Here is a 15,946-nt window from a genome sequence, read left to right as displayed (position 1 = left end):
TTCTCCCTAATTTGTCAGCTTGAGCTACAAGAAATATCCAGTTGTTCTTCTTACACAGTTGATACGAACACACAACTGCGCTCAGCACGACACAACAAAAATAAACCTTGTCCTCCTACTACGGCATACTATAGGTGGACGCGGTATTATGCGACAAAGTTCGTGCTGTTAATCATTACCCAAGTTTAGGTAAGCTTTGACCAGAAGTAACCTTAAACTGACATAGAGTTGTACTAAGCGCGGACACTAAGTACAATCTCTTGTACATAGAGAAACATGCTTAGTAGTTACTGTAGGTGCTGTGATGTCACGAATTGATATAAGTAACGCGAGTGAACTAACATAGTATTTTTCTTGCTTGATTTTGGCCAAACCTCCAATTATTTCTTTTTATTAAGCATTTTTATGAGGCACATACCCACATCTCCAAACTGAATTTTTTTGCTATGTTAACTACGCAATTGCAAACATATTCGCGCTGTGCAACTTAAACGATAGAGAATCGTTTTTTTGTGTGCGAAAATCGATAGCATCTTCATAATGTAGCTCTTTGTACACTCCAATCTACAATTTTTACAAAAAACAATTTTTTTGGTGTTCTGAAGGTTACTTTTTATGACGTCATGTTTAGATGCAAGTGTACGTGTGACTTTACTTTTGACGTAACCGTGTGATGTCACTCTTTGAAGTTACTTTGTGACGTCATCCCTGAAAAATTATTTCTTGCCCCCCACCCAAAGAGAATTTTCAGATATCGTCAAACTTTGTATTACCTGTGTAATATTTGTACATTAAACCAATTGTAATGAATATGATAGTTAAGTCGCTCAATATATCGCCGACCACTGATAGACAGCAACGGCGGAAAGGCGGAAATGTGAATTAAAAAAATAAACAAATTAAATCAGTATCTTCAATACAACGGCAAATAGAACGAGCACTAGCATGGAGATTGCAATCTTTAGTTCGCGCTTGATTTGCACAAATGTCGGCGAATTGGAAATCATTTCTTTGATGACAGTTGCGTTCTTGTTCTTGTGCGGGAACTCCTGTTCGGGAACCGGCACGTCTAGAAACTTGCACAAAGCTCCCCAACCCTCGGCAACTTGAAACACCAGCAGCTTGTCTTTAGGGGCGCTCTGAAAAATACACACCGTTTTACTTGTCGTTTTCTATTTTGACTAAATTGGAAGGAAAGTAAGATTTTTATCACGAAAAAAAAGGTAACTTTTAGTTATTTTGTTTCTCTGCCACTTTCAATTAACCTAATAAGTAATCTATTTCATATTTCTAATTTTAATGAGCAGTTTTTGGCAAAACGGTCCCTTTTTTCTGACTTAAACTTACGGCGACAACGTTCTGGTTGTGTTGCCTGTATCTCATCCTCGAAATCATTTCTTTCGAAATGTTTCTTGTCCAGGGATAAACGGAAATGCCAAAGAACGTTTGAACTGTAATAAAAATAATGAAAACTTGTGACGAACTGTCAGCACTTATGACTTAAAAGGCATATCACGAAAAATTGCTATGTAAGGAAAATTAATGTTTTTTAAAATTAAAAACATAAATTTTGGAGCATAATGGTTGGAGGTTGTAGTAAGACGTAATAAGAATATCAAAGCCCATACAGAAGTAGGTATCATTTTGGACGTTTCGAATAACTCTTTATTCATTTTCAACATAGAGAGAAGTCACTGATGGTAAAAACATAAATAATTGCTACTTGTTCATATAAAAACTGCATCTTTGTTATTCTAAAAAAAAAATACCTACACAAACGTATACATCAACTATCCATTTCTTCTAAGCATGGGCGCCCCCACGGGAGGGCAAGGGGGACACTCGCCCCCCTCGGGAATTTTTAATGCGATTATTAATCATTGTTTATAAGTGTAATATGTATTACTAATGAAGGTTATGGAACAATATCAATTTGTATATAAATTTATACTGATTTAGAAACGTATGTGTACATATTAATATCATAAGTATGGAAGTTTAATTAAGTGAAAATATTAATATTTCCCACCCTGGAAAATTTTCTGCGGGCGCCTCTGCCTATAACGTCATTTTTTTGTCAACGATAACACCATACATAACTCAGTACACCCGAGAGTTCAATTACTTACGAAGGGTCTTAATGAAATGTCGGTATCGTCTCCCAGTTGGCGACAAGTTAAGAAGAATCTTTAAAATCAGATTTGTCATCCCATCTTTCAGTTGATTTTCCCAACTACGCCACCACTTGTCCTCGTTGTCGCGAAGCATTAAAATAATCTGCAAGTTAAATATATTACCGTTAAAGCAGAAGCAGCATAGGCCTACCCAATTAAAACAGATTTCACTATATTTGGTTTTCGACGCAGCTTTTTTGAAAGAGCGACCTCATCCCCCTAGAAGTTTTTAGTTTTGTCCTACTGCAAGGAAATCCGATGTGGACCGATTAATTTCGACTGGCACCTAACCGGTCCTTTTCTACAAAACCAGCATTTCAAACCCTGACAATCGTCCCTAGTAAACGCCAAGGCAATATATTATAAATTAAGTATTTTAGTGGACAATGTACATTTATATATTGCATGATTGCTTGGACGCCTATTTTTAGTACAAGCAGTTCACAGGTGCAAAAGTTTCGCGGCATTGTAAGAATCTCTCGAGACAGACAGGTGTACCTCAGCAAACGGTTTAAACATCACTGCTTTAGACTAACCCTGATAATCCTAGTAGAGGGGCGAACAATTTTGGCTTACTTAAATTGCACAAAGACATTTTCACCCAGTGTATCATTATTTGACGTAACTTTGTGACATCATGCTGCAAAATGTTGTACCCATACAAAAAAATTATGCTGCCGCTGTAAGGAATTTGTGCACGTCTTGTTATTCGTTTAGTTTAGAACAGTTCGCCTTATTGCTGATCACGACGAATTTTCGCCACAATGCACGCGTGTACACCGAAAGCCTAGACTACCAGAATCAGTCGATCAAATATGCAATTAAGCCCTGGCTATAAAAACAACTGCAGACTGCGGCGAGTATCAGACTCACGACCCAGGCCTATGCGCCCTTTATTCTGAAGTTGTCTGTAGCAAAAGGATGCAACGAGCAATGGTGTTATGGTGGTTTCTCGTCTTAAGTCTATTTGCTTCTAATACCTTTGCATCTGGGAATGCCCAATGTAGTTCCTGCCAAAGCAAACACGACGGTGTGTCCGTGACAACCTCCACGTCTTTGTAAACTCTCCGGAAGTCTTCTGTTGTTCCCCCTTCCTCCATAATCTTCACCAAGTCCGGACCCAAAAATCGAAACTGCTCTTCGGCGTCATGAACTTCGTAGCCGAGGATTCGAAGAGCTGCTGCGATGGTTTTGGTTCCCGTTTTGGGGAATCCAGCGCAAATTACTTTCATGATCGCCTTTGTAGGTAGGCCTAAACGTTTTTATGCTTCTAAGAATCAGGTGGCTCTCTTTAAAGATCAATTGTATTAAAATCTTAACAAGCTTTCGCACAACAGGCTATTCGTCGCATAAATTCGTCCATTCAACAACAAGAAATGTCCGTCTGAAATACATCTGCCTGCCTTAGAATGAGTAATTCAAATACACAGGTTTGTACGATCTTTGTTCAGCAAAAGCCAACACATATGAAAAATACATATGTTTGTCTTCTGTCAGGCTGCCAGGTCCAAAATCAAGTATTACTTACTAGAAACACTAAAGGTTTTATTCTCTCAATGTCGATAAATAAACGTGCTGTTCTGTTACAAAGTATACACGATGTTAATCATCCACCAGGTTACGGCGTTTTACACGAAGTAACCTTTTACCCGCAATAACCTTTGACCCGACAGCGAGTTACAGAAAAACGCGGTTCCACAAGCTGGTTGTTTGGTTAGTCGCCGGTTGTTCTTTGTTATCTCTCAGCGTTACAGGAAAAGGCAGTTTTGTGGTAAAGCATTGCCGTCGTTAAAACGAGAAGTATAATTTACAAAAAAACAATACCTTTGCAAGTTAGCAAAACAGTTTCGGGAGAGTACAGGTAAAATAGATATACATTTTTCACCGGTTTTAAACTGCTGGAAATTACTATAATAAGTTTCGGGGTGATTGGACAGTTTCACAAAATGCAATATTTGACTACTATGGCAATAGGAAAAACACTATAACAGACACGAAAAACATAATGCAACATAGTAAGAAGATCAAAGCCCATACAGAAGTAGGTATTATTTTGAATTAAAAAAAAACGTTCAAAATGCTACCTACTTCTGTATAGGCTTTGATATTGTTACTACGTTTTACAACAACCTCCAACTATTAGAATACAACATAGTACTAAAATACTCGATTCCGCACCTTTACGGTCTTTAAATTGTTTCATGTTGGAACGCACTCAAACATCTGGTGGACTTTAAACAGTGACATTTCCTCCACAAAATAAATTCAAAACCGCTGTTTAATAAGCACTACTGCTTGGTGGCAGGGAGGTATGATATTTTATATTTTTTTGCTCGACATTACGTCACTTCATTGTGAAAAAAAAACAGATATTTAAGCGCGACCGGCCTAATATCAAAATCCGCCATTCCCATTGTTTAAGAAGCAAAATTGTGGAAAATTCTACGATGGATCGCAAAATATGGCTAATATGACAGGCTCAAGTATCGTAGGTATATCATACAACCACTTGACGCCGATCCATTATTATCGTACATGTTCAGTGACAATTTCTTATGATTACGTCACAAAAGGCATCTGTGTAATATGACAAGGTATGGGAACGCACTTCCCAAATGTGCCACAGTGGCACGACAAACGCTGTGTAATTGAATTAGGGGACGTTTTCGGAAAAGGATTAAACTAACAGCTTAAAAACAACGGCAAGCATTAGAAGTACTATCATTGAAAAAACAATCGTCGTTTCACGCTTGATTCGCGCAAATGTCGGCGAATTGGAAATCATTTCTTTGATGACAGTTGCGTTCTTGTTCTTGTGCGGGAACTCATGTTCGGGAACCGGCACGTCTAGAAACTTGCACAAAGGTCCCCAACCCTGGGCAACTTGAAACACCAGAAGCTTGTCTTTAGGCGCGCTCTGAAAAAACATCAGTGTATTGTGGCTAAAGGTTGCTTAAATGTGGGAAAAATAGCAATAACATTATTGTTCTTCATTTTTTTGTGATTCATATGCGAACAAATTATCAAGAACATAAAGTTTAAAATTTATTATTTAAATTTTAAATAGTGCGTTTTGTCTCCATCAATCACAAATCCAACCGTAAAAGTAAATGACCTTTTAAACGCAAGTGTAAGCAGACGTAACTTCAATGATAAAATTGAAAATAAAACATTTGAAGTTTCCAACTACAAAGTCATTAGATTAGATCAGCGTTTCTCAACCGGTGCGCCATGGAAGGCTGCCAGGTGCGTCGCGAGCAAAAGGAAAAAAATAATGTAGGTCCTATTATATAAAACATATTTTTTTACTTTCCTATTAAACTTAGCTCATTAATTCCACAAGCCTTTTAAGTAGAAAACTTAATAAGCCTACAAAGCAGCAATATCTAAATCATTAATCTATAATAGACTTCCATAGTAGGCCTATTAGGACCACCGACATAATAACGCCATATTTGCAGTAATAACCACGACAGAATAAGATCTAAAATTGTCTAGATAAGACCTAAACATGTCGAAATAAGTCCAAAATTAATCGGAATAAGACTTGAATGGACAAAATAACGTTTTTAGTCTCAAAGGCTAGAGTCCCTATAAAGATATGCAACTATTAAACCTATATATTAAAAAAATTGCAAGCAATTTAAGAAAAATACCGGGGTACACCTAAAAAATTTCTTCCTCGCTTCGCTCGCAAGGTGCGCCGCCACGTCATAAATGTTAAGAAACGCTGGATTAGACATTAGAGAAAGAATCAAGAGACAACCGAAAGGGTTTTAGGCGTTAGCTTTTCATGGCGCTAATTGATGCAACGCCAGCCGATTTAACGTCACTTCTTTGGGTGCGATCTAAGAAAACAAAACGTTTATTTAATCAACGTTGTTTTGGTCTCTTACTTAATTTACGACTTGTGATAATAGACAAGATGCCTTCGGGAAGGCCTACCGAAATCAGTCAGTCCGAAAGGCCGTTACTGTTGGTCAGTACGATCCCAGAAGCGCTTGATCACAGAATACACGTTGTGTATATGTGTATGTTGTATGTTTCAGTTGTTAAAAGGCAGCGCTTAGTTATGTTTTTCGTTGAATTTTTTTGATTTGTCGTGCATTTTACGATCCGAGCGTTCGCTGTCTTTTAGCGTGAAATCTAGGCGATTTGTATAGTTCGTGAGTTACTTTTAAATTATCGCCTTTTACTTACGCTTACGCTTTTACGTGCATTTTAATTGTTTTCATTTATACTTTGACCTGATGAAGCACGGTTGTGCGAAAGCTTGTCGAGAATCAAATACAATTTCTTTATACAGTGCCACCTGATTCCTCTATTTTAAATTACAGTAAATAGAGGGATGTCCGAAAATATCGGATCGGATCCGATAGCCTAAGAGCTAAGTGGTAGTATCAGTATACTTGCCCGATACCAGGGTGGTATAGTTGCCGATTCTATATCAAAATTTGTATAATTAGATTATTAATTAGCCATGTTTTGCGACCCAACGTATAGCGATTATAACATCGGCTACCATAAAACACAAATTTATCAAAACATATTAGGTTAACAATTGCTCATAACTAAACGCCTTCAAGACCAAACAAATTTCGGCATAATAGCCAGGAAAAAATACCTCAAATCTATTTCTTACTTTCAAATTTATCTATTACTTTATTTGAGCATAGTAGAGACCTTATTTAGTATCAAATCAGATCGAAATCCTATATCGGGTATTGGTATGGGAATAAAATGCCGAGTATTTTGTAAATATACCCCCACAGTTCTGAGAGCTTACCGCAATAACGCTGTGGTTGTGTTGTCGATATCTCATCTTGCAAATCATTTCGTTGAGCAATTTCTTCGTCCAAGGTCGAAAGGGCTTTGAGCTGAAGAACGTTTGCACTGTGACGTAACAACAGTATAGTTAGACGTAAAAAGAATATCAAAGCCCATACATAGAAGGATGTTGAAAATAAATAAAGTTATTCAGAAACGTTCAAAATGCTACATACTTCTGTATGGGCTTTAATATTATTATTACGTTTCTTACAAGCAAGCAAGTAAGGCTTTTATATTCTTACTACTAATTGTTTTTGTTTAAAAAACGGTAGCTGCGGTAGTGGTGAAATTTAAAGTAAACATCTTGTTCTTTATTATCGATTTTTCGGATTACTTACTCATCCTTTGGGTGTAATTGCGATATCGTCTGCCAGTTGGCGACAAATTAATCAGCATCATCAGCAACGGATTTTTCATGCCAACTTTTATCTGGTTTTCCCAACTTCGCCACCATACATCTTCGTTTTCTCGACGAGTTAGAATGATCTGTAGTTTAAAATAAGTTTACCAAAGAAAACAGATTCCAATACAGTTGGTTCTCTAACTCAGTGCTTTACAACCGGGTGAATTGTACACCCTAGGGTGTTCCACAATTTTTAAAGGGGGTTCCACAATTTTTTTAAATTAAAAAAAAAAAATTTAATATTTTTTTTTAAAACTATGATCGGGTATTACAATCAATAAACAAGTTTATTACCCGATTGATTGAAGTGTACCATACATGGCACCATGGGCGCACCCACAGGGGGGCAAAGGGGCACTTTCTTTCCCCCCTCTGAAATTTCAAAATGCCATCTTTATTATTGTTTATAAGTGTAATATGTATTACGATTTGTATAAATTTCTATTTATATCAAAACGTATGTAGGCCTACATAATACTATCATATGGGTACTGAAGTTAAATTTAGTGAAATTATTAATATTGACTTTGACTTAAGTTCTTTGTAAAATGACTTTCCTTGGACTTAAGATTTTTTAAAATGACTTGACTTGGACTTAAGATTTTTTTAAATGACTTGACTTGGACTTCAGTTTCTCAAAAAATGACTTGACTTGGACTTAAGTTCTTTTAAAAATGACTTGCCTTGGACTAAAGTTTTTTTTAAATGACTTGACTTGGACTTCAGTTCCTCAAAAAATGACTTGACTTGGACTTAAGTTCTTTTAAAAATGACTTGCCTTGGACTTAAGTTTTTTCAAAAATGACTTGACTTGGACTTAAGTTTCTTTAAAAATAACTTAACTTGGACTTAAGTCATTTCAAAATGACTTGTTTACAACACTGTGAGTGTGGAATACCTTTGCATTGGGGAATGCCCAGTGAAGTTCCTGCCACAGACAGCACGAGGGTATGTCAGTAACAACATCCACGTCTCTGTAAACTCTCCTGAAATCTTCTGTTGTTCCCCCGTCTTCCATAATCCTCTCCAGATCCGGACCAATGAGTCGAAACTGCTCTTCCGCGTCATGAACTTCGTAGCCGAGGATTCGAAGAGCTTCGGCGATGGTTTTCGTTCCAGTTTTGGGAAATCCGGCGCAGATAATTTTCATGCTCGTTTTTGTTTTGCTAACTGTATAATGTAATATGATAAGAAGCTATACTGAGAAGAATTTTCTCCGGTACTTATTTGTCTCATCCGGCGTTTAGGCTACCTATACAGAATGTGATATTGTAAGTACCTGAGGAACTTCTTTTTCAGAACTTCTTTTTTATACTATGCCTGGTAGCAACAGAATATTTATGAAAATATGCTGTTGTTAGGCTTAAAAGGGCTTTTCAATTTGTTCAGTGGCAGTTTTGCCCAAAGAAAAACGATACCAACGTGTAGGATTTGTAGTTTTCATAAACAGTTTAGTCTCCGTGTTATACGTGGGTCTGTAATGTAGCTTGAAAATGAATAACAAAGCCAAATAGGTCTAGTATAAGTCGATGATACAAGTATAGCTTTAAAAACGTCTTCATGGCGTTGATGTCGATTTTCCTGACCTATTTAACCCTGGTATTCATTTTCAAAGTAGTCTTGATCTCTAATAAATATCGCTCTTCTGGTGTAAACAAAGTTACCGACTTTTGGAGGCGGGAACCAGCTGTCCTCATCAGGGTAAAAATATAATTAAAGTCAGCTGCCTAATATTCAGTTCATAAATTCATTTACACCAGAGCGATTTTTTATTTTAAGTGGTGGAGTAAACTCTATTGAATCTGCTTGTTCCGAAAATACATCGCAATCTGCCCAACCATATCTTCTACTTTTTAGGTTTTATTTCACTCTTTGCGGAATCATTTCTCAGTAAAAGTAAATAACTCGCCTTTCAGTTCATATACTCCTGGCAAATTTGCGATTGAACCTCACTCTCCTTAGGCTGAATCCCCACCGGTTAGACAAAAACGCTTTAAAGCAGTCTGATCGCGTCTAATCAAGTGGAACGCTATTTCTTTTGTTGTCGCGTCCCCACCGACCAGACTTGACGCAAATCTTACGCACAGCAGACAGACATGACTAAACGCGTTTTTAGCGAGATAGCGCGTGCACTACTTTTTTAGCGTGTCTGGAGATGCTTTTTGCTAGAAACCATGAGTTTTTTACGTTTTCTTGTAGGTTTTATGTTAGGAATGTTATTTTAAAAGGTTCAGCAGGTATTTTTTTGTAAATTAATATAAAAATATAGGCGCTTATTCACTATTGTACGTGAAAAGTTATGCAAAAAAAAAAAGAATAATACCGATTACCACAACGCATATTGTTTGGTTTAGGGTGCGGGTTAGCGTTTGGGGAAGGGTGGGTCAAGTAATATTATATTTATTATTAATAATAACTTGACCCACCCTCAACCAAACGCTAACCCGCACCCTAACCCAAACAACATGCGTTGTGGTAAGCGGCATTTGAAGAAAAAAAAAATTTATTAATTTTTACGTACAATAGTGAAAGAGCGCCAAAATATATTCCTGGAACAGTTGAAAAGCCTTTTGAAGTTTGTTTTAATTGGAGTTTTCCATAACTTTGCCTATACATGTAATTATCTTAGTATAACAAAAATTTAGGCGCTGGTCTAGAATCCTACCACTTTTTTTTTTTTAGCAACAGAAGGTACAGTAGCAAAATTTAGTTTTTTAATGGAAATTCCAAAGGTAACAATAAAGCTGGTTAGGCTGGCCATATTTTTCCCAAAGGTGAAAGCATTTTCCGAATAAATTTGTACAGGGGGGTATTATCTTGCAAGTGGCGACACCTGGCGTATTTTATTGAAGGTTCACGGTCATATATGTTTGCATTTTGCCCGAAAATTTAGAATTGTGTAGTTGCCCTTGTGCTGGGTCTACCCCAATGATAAACACACCGTCAGAAAGAGCCAACCCTCTTCTGTACAGCGAGGGCAAAAATAAACCCCTATATGCATGGTGCGACGCCTAGCGGAACTCTTAGCGTGTCCTATATTATAAAATACTTGCCACTAGGTGGCAGCACAGAAACTCCGATCGAGTCTTGGAGTAGCCTTATTCTATTCTTAAAACGTAACTAAGAGTGCTTAGTGCATTAGCCTTTCTTTACAGAGTCAATTCTTTGAGGGTAATTTTGATGAAATATCTACGGCCGCCTAGCATACGAAATTGCATTGACGTGCGCAAGTCTAGAATCCTACGACAATATTTCGGCTTTTTGCCTGAATTTAGAATTGTGTAGCTGCCCTTGTGCTGGGTCTACCCTAATGATAAACACACCGTCAGAAAGAGCCAACCCTCTTCTGTACAGCGAGAGCAAAAATAAACCCCTATATGTATGGTGCGACGCCTAGCGGAACTCTTAGTGTACCCTATATTATAAATCTCTTGCCACTAGGTGGCAGCACAGAAACTCTGGATGAGTCTTGGGGTAGCCTTATTCTATTCTTAAAACGTAACTATGAGTGCTTAGTGCATTAGTCTTTCTTTACAGAGTCAATTCTTTGAGGGTAATTTTGATGAAATATATACGGCCGCCTAGCATACGAAATTGCATTGACGTGCGCAAAGACCATCTGCATTTTTATGTTTGACACCGATGTATTAGATTAAAACAGTTGCTGGACCAATCGCGCATACTGGTCATAGAGGTCCTTGGACTGATATAGCCAATTGAGAGAAGCGTGGTCAGTCCGCAAAGTAAAACCTTGTCTTAGGAGATAGCAGCGAAATAACTTAGTGGCATAAACGACCGCTAATAATTTTTTTGCGCCTGGTGGAATAATTTCGTCCTGATTTAGTTCTGCTGCCATAGGCTATGACATGTTCTTTTCCCTCTTTCCACTGCGCTAACACACATCCAATGGCAAAATAAGACGCCGTTCTATGCCATTCAAAACAATACGCATTAGTCGCTGGAAACCAGCAGCGGAATTGCATAGACCCATTGGCATCACATTGAACTCGAACATACCCATGTGGCTCGCGAAAGCGGTCCTTTTCGCGGGAAGTCTTATCCATAGGAATTTGCCACTATCCAGATTTTAAATAGTGTAGGCTACTGAAACAGGTGGAGTTAGGTAAAATATCGAGGCTTCGGTCTACTGTAGCTGTTTTTCTTTGTCGCCTCATTTAGGCCCCGATAATCAATGCAAAAACGAGTTTTATCTGATTTTTCCTCACGAGTACTATCGGGCTCGACCATGGGAATGACGATGGACGTACAAAACCTTGGGTCTTCATCTCGTGGACGATTTCGTCCACTTTCTTCTTCTCAGGTGGTGCCATCCGACAAAAGGGTTGGTCCACTGGGCGAGCATCTCTGGTGTTAATCACATGTTCGACGAGATCAGTTCGTCCTATTTCTGTAGAGTGGGTCGCAAACGATCTATGACGATGTTGCAAAAGGTCTGTATCCGTGCGACATCGCTTGTTGTAAGACCGCCACCAATTTCAATTTCGTCTGTAAAATCCTTGTGGTTTCTTCAGTTGGGCATACGAAGCTGACGCTCTGTTGGGTAGAACAAGAAAAGTCCACGCATCCGCGGTCATTACAATAACATGGGTGTGTTTAGTTTGTGACCTATTGTGGCATGGGCAAATGACAGGATTTCGGGACACTACGACAGGTTACGTTTAACTTCAGCCTTCAAACAGTTCCATACCTTTCTCGTATGATGGTAAGCGGAACGCCGAATAAAATCCATTTCCAACATTTTGCTGAATTCAGCTTTTTCCCATAAAATAACCTTTGACACAATCTCGGTGCGGTCAATTTCTTGTAATTGAAGGGTGATAAGGTTTAATGTGTTTACAGCTAACGATCGCCTGTGTTGCTTACTCAGCTTGTCTTTACGGAAAAGCCGCTGTACCTTTACCTGGACCAGGGGTGCATCCAAGGGGGGGATAGTGGCCATGCCCCCCCCCAAAAAATGTATTTTTTGCCTATGTTAACTACGCAATTGCAACATGGCGTCTCAAACACTTTGTCTGTGATCCTTTTTAATGTAATGAAACTTAGCGACTTTAAATTTGACAGCTATAAGGCAAAAATACGGCTTTTATAAATTTGGCAAACTCGTTATAGCCTATTTGCACATTGATATACCTAAGTATATAGTACTTTAATATACAATCGCATTACTAAGGGCGGCATACACTCTTAAAGACCTACAAACTATAACTTATCATTGTTTTAGACTGATATTCATGACAAGCATTTGAAGGTATGACGTCACAACTTGTCACCGCGTAACGTGACGTCACAACCGGTGAACAATCGTCAAAACGAGCTCAATTGAATAACTTGAAAACAACTGCGAGGACAACGAAGGCCAGCGTAGATACGGAAATCTTCATTTCGCGCTTGATTCGCGAAAAGGTTGGAGAAATAAACAGGCTTTCCTTTATCATAACTGCGTTCTTGTTCTTGTGCGGAAACTCCTGGTCGGGAACCGGCACGTCCAGAAACTTGCACAAAGCTCCCCAACCCTCGGCAACTTGAAAGCATCAGCAGCTTGTCTTTAGGGGCGCTCTGAAGAGATATAGTTTATAACGGTTTACAATTACTTGTCGTTTTCTGTTTTGACTAAATTGGAAGTAGTAAGATTTTGTTCACAGAAAAAAAAGGTAACGTAAGGGTAACTTTTAGTTTTTTTTTGTTTCTCTGCAACTTTCAATTAACATAATTTGAGTATTCTAGTTCATATTTCAGGTTTAATGGAAATTTTTAAACAAAACGGTCTTTAAAACAGAAAAATATAAAAGCGAAAGCGTCACATAAGCAACTGTTTACTGATTTTGCTTAAATTATGTAAAAATAACCAACTGCTGTAGTGAAGCAAACGGGCAAAAAATATTACACGATGAGATTACGAGCTTTCCGTGCTTCCCTTTGGCCAAAAAAATCACAGCGTCATAAAACGAAAAGCAAAAGTTGGTTAACCCCTTTTTGTGGAAAACTGATACAAAAACAAGTCTCGAACAAAAATGCAACATAATAGGAGAAATAAAGTCATTTATCTAAATACTTAAGTATAGTACTAGTTTTTTTGCAGCTTCGCAATATATTACAAAGTGATACTAATGTTTACTAAACGTTTTAGATAAAAAAATGAATAAAAAAATCGTTTCTTTAACACTATATTCGCACTCAATTTTTAATACACTTGATTTCATAACGAATATGGCGAAAACACTTTGGAGCATAAGTTGGAGGCTTCAGTTTATCAAAGCCCATATAGAAGTAGGTAACATTTTTGACCAAAGGAAAGCATGCATCACGAAATTTCATCCTGGAATATCTCCGGAAGTAAACATGATATCAATCAGAAATTTTACCCATTACTCAATACAACTTAATTTAGTCAAGAAAAAAATATATATTCAGTCATATTTGGCCTCAAAATTTAAGTGTGTCAAAAGTGACTCACAAAGGGTAATACCTACGATTCTACTCTTCTAAAAGAGCCATGACTCGAAAAGTTTTCAGTCAAAATTCGAGTTATTTGAAACTTGCACCAAATGTTCCATCCTTCTGGGCTTTGATATTCCTACTACTATAGGACATAGGTATGAGCAGAGAAAGACGAAAAAACTTACTAACGATGCTCAACAGAAATAATTACGGAACCCTTGCCGAGCATTCATGGCAAGGCATTTTCTGTAAAATCACAAGAAACGAAATTGTGACAATACGCTTCATCTAGAAAAGTATTTTATTCATTGCAATGTTCTTTCTTACGCGAACCATTGTCTCTAGAACCTGTAGAGCAAAAATTTAAATCTTAAATAATTTCAAATACGCCCCCTGTCCCACCTTCCGCATTAAAAAACTGCTCTGTTCGTTGAATAGATAGATAGATATGTTTATTGTTAGGGAAGTAGATTCCCAGGGAGCAGCGAAAGACCGTTAGGTCATCAAAGTCAGCCGCTCCCTGACCGCAATATAATCAGAATACATGTACAGGTATACGACAAATTAAATCATTAAAAAACAAATTTAAATACAATGAAACAACATAATCTTGGCCACATTAGTGGCTGCTATAACAGTGAACAACCTTTGTAGAAAAACAAAACAAAAAGAGGTACAAACAAACAGCAAAAAACAAAAGGGCAACGGTGCAACGGTGCAACACAAGCGACAGAAGGGGCACAATTTGTGGATGGCACCTTTGCCATACAATACAATAATTACAATGATAACTAAATACAATACAATGATAACAATACAATAAAGAATAATCATGGTTTTGTGGCCAGTAAAGCTCTGCGTATGGGTCTGTAAACAGGTTTGGTGGGGAGAAGTTTTATTTTGGACCTCGTAAAGCGTTGTTGATCGTTCAGTCAACCACTGGACGCTAACTTGCAACTTTTAAAGAAATCCACAATCAAAATCTCGAGCCAACAATCTCGATGGTTATTGCTTATCGGAAATTTCCCCATTCTCAGAATTGTGTCTGGCGACCCAACTTTATGTCTCGTCGGTTTTTGAAAGGTTTTTTTTGGAATTGCTTTGGGTGAGTTCTAATTACAAGTCTGTATTGCGGGCGGCATCCTTTACGATATCGTTAAACCGGGTTTTGTTTTCATTGAAAGCAGATAAAAAGTTGCTAGCAAGTTTAACAGCTTAGTTGAAAGCGTTTACGGTAACAAGTTGGCTCGTTCACAGAATTCGTTTGCTCACAAGTTACCGGACATCGTGCATAACATGAACCCTTGTTTTGTTATGTGGGGTTACTCTGGGTGAGTATTAAGCTGCTTTTTTCGGGTAACAGGATTTTAGCGAGGGTAAGCGCAATCACACACAAGAGCTTGGACTTGAGATTTGCTATGTTAATGACTCGCACGAGAACACGACATTTGTTTGAAGTATATTGTCTTAGAATAGATTGAGCAAATTTAAAAGACCTACGAACACTACGCACAGATCTGTAATGTAGCTTGAAATTAGTGTCAAAGCCAGATAGGTCGAGCAAATCATCAAAATGACTTATTTTACAACACATCAGATTCGTTTAGTGTTGTATGCTTATGGTGTATTGGTAAATAATTTTGTCCCTGGCAAATCTAACCGATGCAGCTTAGATTTCTGATATCCATCCCCAGTTCAAAAAGAGCTTGTGACGCCAAGACATAACAAACAGCGGTGTGTGTCATGAGGTTTTCAGTGTGTACATAGGATTTACTTCACAACCACTGCATAAAAACTTCCCAGAATAGCCTGGTTAACCATTCACCATTCGCAGGTTACTAGAAAGCTTCCGCTGTTGTTCAGGGTTACTACCGGTCACTTGTGAGGTTACTACGGGTCACGAGTGCCAGCTGGGGCCGGACTTGGGTTATGTGCTACCACGTTTAAACACTACGATAAAAGGGTGCATCTTTATTCCATTTAAAATCATCACGTTTCTGCTTGGCGATCACCGTTTTGCTGAAGCGTAAATTAACACAAAAACTCAAAGTAAAGGAATATATATTTCGCCTATACTTGC

General features: G+C 37.9%; 2 protein-coding genes across 2 annotated transcripts; both read right to left on the bottom strand.

Annotated features, from left to right (window-relative positions):
- Positions 1 to 899: 899 nt before the first annotated feature.
- Positions 900 to 3,406, bottom strand: LOC146137429 (uncharacterized). The gene is made up of 4 exons (XM_083394331.1): positions 3,155 to 3,406; positions 2,130 to 2,277; positions 1,348 to 1,451; positions 900 to 1,139 (listed from the first exon to the last, which is right to left on the bottom strand). The coding sequence occupies exons 1-4, from the start codon at positions 3,404 to 3,406 to the stop codon at positions 900 to 902; spliced, it is 744 nt and encodes a 247-aa protein (XP_083250457.1).
- A 1,208-nt stretch (positions 3,407 to 4,614) lies between these two features.
- LOC146137428 (uncharacterized) lies at positions 4,615 to 8,557 on the bottom strand. Its single transcript, XM_083394330.1, has 4 exons — positions 8,306 to 8,557; positions 7,343 to 7,490; positions 6,961 to 7,067; positions 4,615 to 5,091 (listed from the first exon to the last, which is right to left on the bottom strand). Exons 1-4 carry the CDS (start codon positions 8,555 to 8,557, stop codon positions 4,852 to 4,854), a joined length of 747 nt encoding a protein of 248 aa, XP_083250456.1. The 3' UTR covers positions 4,615 to 4,851.
- Between the last annotated feature and the right edge of the window lie 7,389 nt (positions 8,558 to 15,946).

Source organism: Ascidiella aspersa, chromosome 7 (genome assembly GCF_963924565.1).
Source record: "Ascidiella aspersa chromosome 7, kaAscAspe10.2, whole genome shotgun sequence".
NCBI classification, from domain to species: Eukaryota; Metazoa; Chordata; class Ascidiacea; order Phlebobranchia; family Ascidiidae; genus Ascidiella; species Ascidiella aspersa.
The sequence above is the reverse complement of the archived record's forward strand: the minus strand, read 5'-3'. Positions and strand labels throughout refer to the sequence as shown.

Coding starts and splice junctions, on each gene's coding strand:
- LOC146137428 (XM_083394330.1), bottom strand. CDS start 8,557: ATGAAAATTATCTGCGCCGGATTTCCCAAAACTGGAACGAAAACCATC. Junction 7,491..8,305: donor GGGCATTCCCCAATGCAAAG/GTATTCCACACT, acceptor TTTAAACTACAG/ATCATTCTAACTCGTCGAGA. Junction 7,068..7,342: donor CAATTACACCCAAAGGATGA/GTAAGTAATCCG, acceptor GTTACGTCACAG/TGCAAACGTTCTTCAGCTCA.
- LOC146137429 (XM_083394331.1), bottom strand. CDS start 3,406: ATGAAAGTAATTTGCGCTGGATTCCCCAAAACGGGAACCAAAACCATC. Junction 2,278..3,154: donor GGGCATTCCCAGATGCAAAG/GTATTAGAAGCA, acceptor TTTAACTTGCAG/ATTATTTTAATGCTTCGCGA. Junction 1,452..2,129: donor ACATTTCATTAAGACCCTTC/GTAAGTAATTGA, acceptor TTTTTATTACAG/TTCAAACGTTCTTTGGCATT.